This window comes from Sinocyclocheilus grahami, unplaced genomic scaffold, assembly GCF_001515645.1.
Source record: "Sinocyclocheilus grahami isolate Dianchi unplaced genomic scaffold, SAMN03320097.WGS_v1.1 scaffold85.1, whole genome shotgun sequence".
NCBI classification, from domain to species: Eukaryota; Metazoa; Chordata; class Actinopteri; order Cypriniformes; family Cyprinidae; genus Sinocyclocheilus; species Sinocyclocheilus grahami.
In genome coordinates this window covers 2,851,169-2,855,851 of record NW_015505264.1, presented here as the reverse complement: position 1 = coordinate 2,855,851, position 4,683 = coordinate 2,851,169, and the positions used below count along the sequence as shown (strand labels likewise).

The window sequence follows — 4,683 nt, the reverse complement described above, 5'->3', positions numbered from 1 at the left end:
AGATAGTTCAAATGGTTTAACTTGTTATAGCCTGCTGTTACGATTTTTACACAGCAACAGCTATTCCTAATAAGCCAGTCTAGAACGATTGGGCACATCTTTGGTTCACAAAGGGGTTAATTTAACAGGATATTCCTATATGATTTGCCTAAATTATAATTTTCCACCAAGACCTAAGAAAATGTAAATAAATATTCATATTAAGTATTAATGTTTCCTTACAGTTTTGGGAATGTGTCTCAACTCTACCTTTGAGCAAAAGTTTGTTTGTTAGTTTTTTTACAGAGCATTCTTATTTTTCCCCATTAGTGGACTTTTTCCACAATTGATCTGCAAGGCTGCACTTGCATATTTAGCCTACAGATCACAGCAACACTTTGTATTTTATAATGGCTGTATTTTGACACTTTTCACATCTACTTTGCAATGCGGCAATACTACAACGAAGCGTTTGCACTTAACACTGACCTAATGATTTGCTCAGGTCACCGTTTATCTCTTATTATACATACAATGGACAATGGGTTCAGGCCATTATGGTATATTTTTAAGGTAAGCCATCTCAGCGAATACTGACATACAGCATATGTAAAGTAAATAATTTGATCAAATTGTATTCAGAGGCTGTTCAAAATAAGAGAAAGTCAGTATAATCTAAGAGGAATGTATACGTTTAAAAAAGTAGGGCAAGAACTAATGCAAAAAAATCAGTCAAAGGGGTAAATCTATGGAATAATTGTGATAAGGAATTATGTAATTCACTTACAAATTTAAGAAAATGTATAAATACAAGGTGAAAAATAATTACATGACTCAGTATTAATAAATTGTGAATGTATTAGTTAAAATATTGACGTAATAGCTGGAATGTGTATTTCTGTTATTATGTATGTTTGGAATTATGTATGTACATTTTGGGAAATGTTTTATGTAACTTTGTTAATCTTGTATTATCAAATTTAGTGAAAAGTGTTGTTCATTAGTTAATTAAGTATAAAGGGTATAGGCATAATAAGCAAGGCATAATAAGCTAAATTTGTAGGTGGTTTGAAAGTTTGAGATTGAAATACAATTTTTCATTGTAATTTAAGTTTCAGTTTGTCAGTTAATATGACCAAACAAGCAAACAAACCGATTTCCTCTGCAGAACAAAGCCCTATTTACTGGTCAAATTTAGTTGGCTATCTTCAGGACAAGCAAATATTCCCCTTATATAACTGGTTTTCTCTAACTGCTATATTTCATAAATATATTTAAATATACACCTTTTACCTGCAGGTCAACAGGTATCTTGTGGCTCCTCCTGCTGATTCCCTTGAGCACAGCCAATAGAGGTAAGCACTTTATACAAAAGTATTGCAAGTTTGATTTCTTACAGAATTACTACAATTTAATATCAGGTCATATTTATTGTTCCTAACAAATAATGTAAGTTCTATTTTGTATTGAGGTTTCACAAAGTGTAAGGGTGATCACACGACATTGTCCTGTCTGGACCCAAAGAATCATATCGAGGGCAAAGTGAAGATAAATGCACTTTGGAAAAAAGATTCTGGTGAAAGAGTGATCTGGAACTACAACGGAGACCGCAAAAAAGGAGACACTTTCATGAACAGGACAGTAGAGTTGAATGAAGATTTATCCCTTTACATTGATGGATGTGATCAGTCAGATCAAGGCATATATATTCTCTGTATTGATGGGAAACCGAGCTGTGAAGTTACGCTATTTGTCAGAGGTAAATAAGGCAGTTCCAAAATTAATCTTATGTTTATTTTAAAAATATTTTATGATGTCATTAATTAAAGGTGTCATAAAATATTTTTACAGACTCAAAACAATGCAAACCAAAACCATCCTCAGGTTTGTTAACTTTTTTTTATTTTTACTTCTGTCGAGTCTTGCTGGCACAGGGATTAAACATTAGTTTCTCATGCTTAATGCTTTAAGATGAATGAATTGAGTGAGCATCATTAGACAAAATTGTTTATATCTTCCCACAGAACAATCAATTAGAAGCACTGCATCTTCTATGGCAAAACAAGGTATATAACATTATAAACAAGAATTATTTTTGTGAGCTATCATTTTGCTTTACAATATATGCTTTCCCCCTCTTTCTGTCTTAGCTACCAGAGATGAAAAACACCTGCAAACTGAAACCAGTCTGCCTAATACTTACATCAGATGGGTTATTTATGCCTGTTTGTGTTTGGTTGTGCTTGTGGTCTTATTGCTGTTTATCCGTGTTATCCATGCATGCATCCCAAAAGAGGAAACTAGTAAAAATGACAAGTCAGGATCTAAACTGCTCCATATATATATATAGAGTAACTATGCCGGTTCATGATTTTAAATTTAATGTGGACACAACAGCATATCGTAAGGATGAACATCAGAACCGAAACGTTAGACTTTTTTTCAGATTTATGTCAGGACATCACATTTTCATAATTCTTCTGACGTCAGCAAAGAAAAGTTATGCCCCAATATGCCTGAGCTACATTTGCCCACCCTTTTTTTTGATATGGTGCAAATTTTCTTTCCCTTACAGTTTGCGTTTGTATTGTCTTTGCTTGGGGCCCCCAAGGACCAATGATGAAAGCAAAGGCAATACAACTTCAAACAGTAAGGGAAAGAAAGTTTGCACAATACCAAACAAAAGGGTGGGCAAATGTAGTTCAGAAATGTTACCAATATGCATCCGCTCTTATAGAGTAGTTGTTAAAAATATTGAAACACTAAATACCTGCATATGTTTAACTTCACGAATAATATTGTTTCTAACTTTCAAAGAATTATTAGACACTGTTCTAGCTCTAAATAGCCAAGATCATCTGGAATTAATCTGGGTGGAGGCATATCTTTTTCCATTTACTGGAAACGTATGGAATCAAGCGGTTTCATTACATATTTATATTGTGAAAATTGTAGATAATAATGAGTGGCTGCTATACAGCTTTTTTTTAATAAAGAAAATATACATAAATCAAATCCTTGAGTCCATTTCTTTAATTATGAGGCTGTTTGTTGAAACTGAAACTGCTGAATGAAGACAAGGCTTCACTGTAAATTCTACAGCAGAACCATGTTTTTACCCAACAGTCCAAAAACAAAGCCCAGCTTTTGTAATTCTGCAAATGACATTTAGGTATTTTCCCCCGTCAGCCTGGAACAAGAAGCATGAAGTTACCCAGTTGTTCATTTGCAATGAGTTTATCATGAACAACCAATGATTAACACATTTTCAAGAAATAACTGACTTCATGCTTATCGTTCCAAACTGATGAGGATCAATGTTTTCCTTGTTCACTAAAACACTTTTTAAAATGCACCTTCAAAAACTGAACCATATGGCTAGTATTACTCACACCAACCTAACATTTAGTTAAGAAACTATATTTAATTTAGAATGTGTAATTCATATCATTTTAGCAAAACATAAGAGCAACACTTACCCCAGACAGTCATAATTCAGGCAGATGGTGTTTCACCATGAAGAAATGCTAAAAAAGCTTTATATCGCATGAGCGGGGGGGGGGGGGGGGGGTGCCTAGGTCTTCAACCCTGCTCCTAGGGACCCACTGTCCTGTTAATGTTATTTCCAACCTGGTTCAGCACAACATGCCTGTGATTTTTCAACTGATCTAGAAGACCTTGATTAGCTGGTTCAAATGTGTTTGATCAGGGTTGTAGCTAAACTCTGCTGGACAGTGGGCCCCCAGAAGCAAGTTTGAAGACCTATTCCCTAGTGGAAACTGAAGTGTTACAGCATTTAACAAACACTGAACATAAATTAAATATACTGTATAATGTGCAACACACACATATCTATTTTTTTCATGCAAAGGTTTTAAAAATGTTAAAGCTGAGAAAAAGTTGTTGACTTGAAGTTGAGACCAACTGTTTGCTATGACATCATGCACAGTGACTAAGCCTAGTCAAATTTATTTGTATAACACACTTTTCATAATACAATTGATTTCAAAGGAGTTTTACAGAACACGTACTTGTCCGTGTTTAACAGGATATCTGTATTAACGTCTTTAAATACCAGTGAGCAAGCCAGAGTTGACTGTAGCGAAAAAATAAGGTGATGAGAAAAACATCTGTCTTATTATCCCTGAAGCACAAACACACATATAGTCATTAATTCTTTTCAGACCATGTTTTTCTATTACATTAATCAGCTGTTTGTTTGGTTTCATGTAATGACATTGGGCAGGTACAATCTATCATCAGGGCTTGGCTTCCTGGAATAAGGGCTGTGTGTACTTCCTGGTAAACATGTTATGTAAATACCTTGTGAAAATCATATGAAAATGTTAACCTCATAAAATAAGATAAGCAATATATTATTTATTCAACGTACTGTACTGTTTTGTGACAGCAATATCTTTTTTTTATCTTTCACAAGGTTATTACACTGAACAAAATTATAAACGCAACACTTGTTTTTGCCCCCATTTTTCATGAGCTGAACTCAAAGATCTAAGACTTTTTCTATGTACACAAAAGGCCTATTTCTCTCAAATATTGTTCACAAATCTGTCTAAATCTGTGTTAGTGAGCACTTCTCCTTTGCCGAGATAATCCATCCACCTCACAGGTGTGGCATATCAAGATGCTGATTAGACAGCATGATTATTGCACAAGTGTGCTTTAGGCTGGCCACAACAAAAA

At 34.3% G+C, this 4,683-nt stretch overlaps 1 protein-coding gene across 1 annotated transcript; it reads left to right on the top strand.

Moving 5' to 3' along the window:
* Window positions 1–32: 32 nt before the first annotated feature.
* On the top strand, window positions 33–2,985 carry LOC107586762 (uncharacterized). Its single transcript, XM_016274283.1, has 6 exons — window positions 33–183; window positions 1,279–1,334; window positions 1,451–1,738; window positions 1,831–1,863; window positions 2,004–2,045; window positions 2,130–2,985. Exons 1-6 carry the CDS (start codon window positions 140–142, stop codon window positions 2,327–2,329), a joined length of 663 nt encoding a protein of 220 aa, XP_016129769.1. The 5' UTR covers window positions 33–139; the 3' UTR covers window positions 2,330–2,985.
* The last annotated feature ends 1,698 nt before the right edge of the window (window positions 2,986–4,683 follow it).

What these genes read in the sequence shown, in the direction of transcription:
- LOC107586762 (XM_016274283.1), top strand. Translation starts at nt 140, where the DNA reads ATGATTTGCCTAAATTATAATTTTCCACCAAGACCTAAGAAAAT. An exon ending in CCACCAAGACCTAAGAAAAT is followed by an intron (nt 184 to 1,278) that starts GTAAATAAATAT and finishes TTTTACCTGCAG; the next exon opens with GTCAACAGGTATCTTGTGGC. An exon ending in CAAACCAAAACCATCCTCAG is followed by an intron (nt 1,864 to 2,003) that starts GTTTGTTAACTT and finishes ATCTTCCCACAG; the next exon opens with AACAATCAATTAGAAGCACT.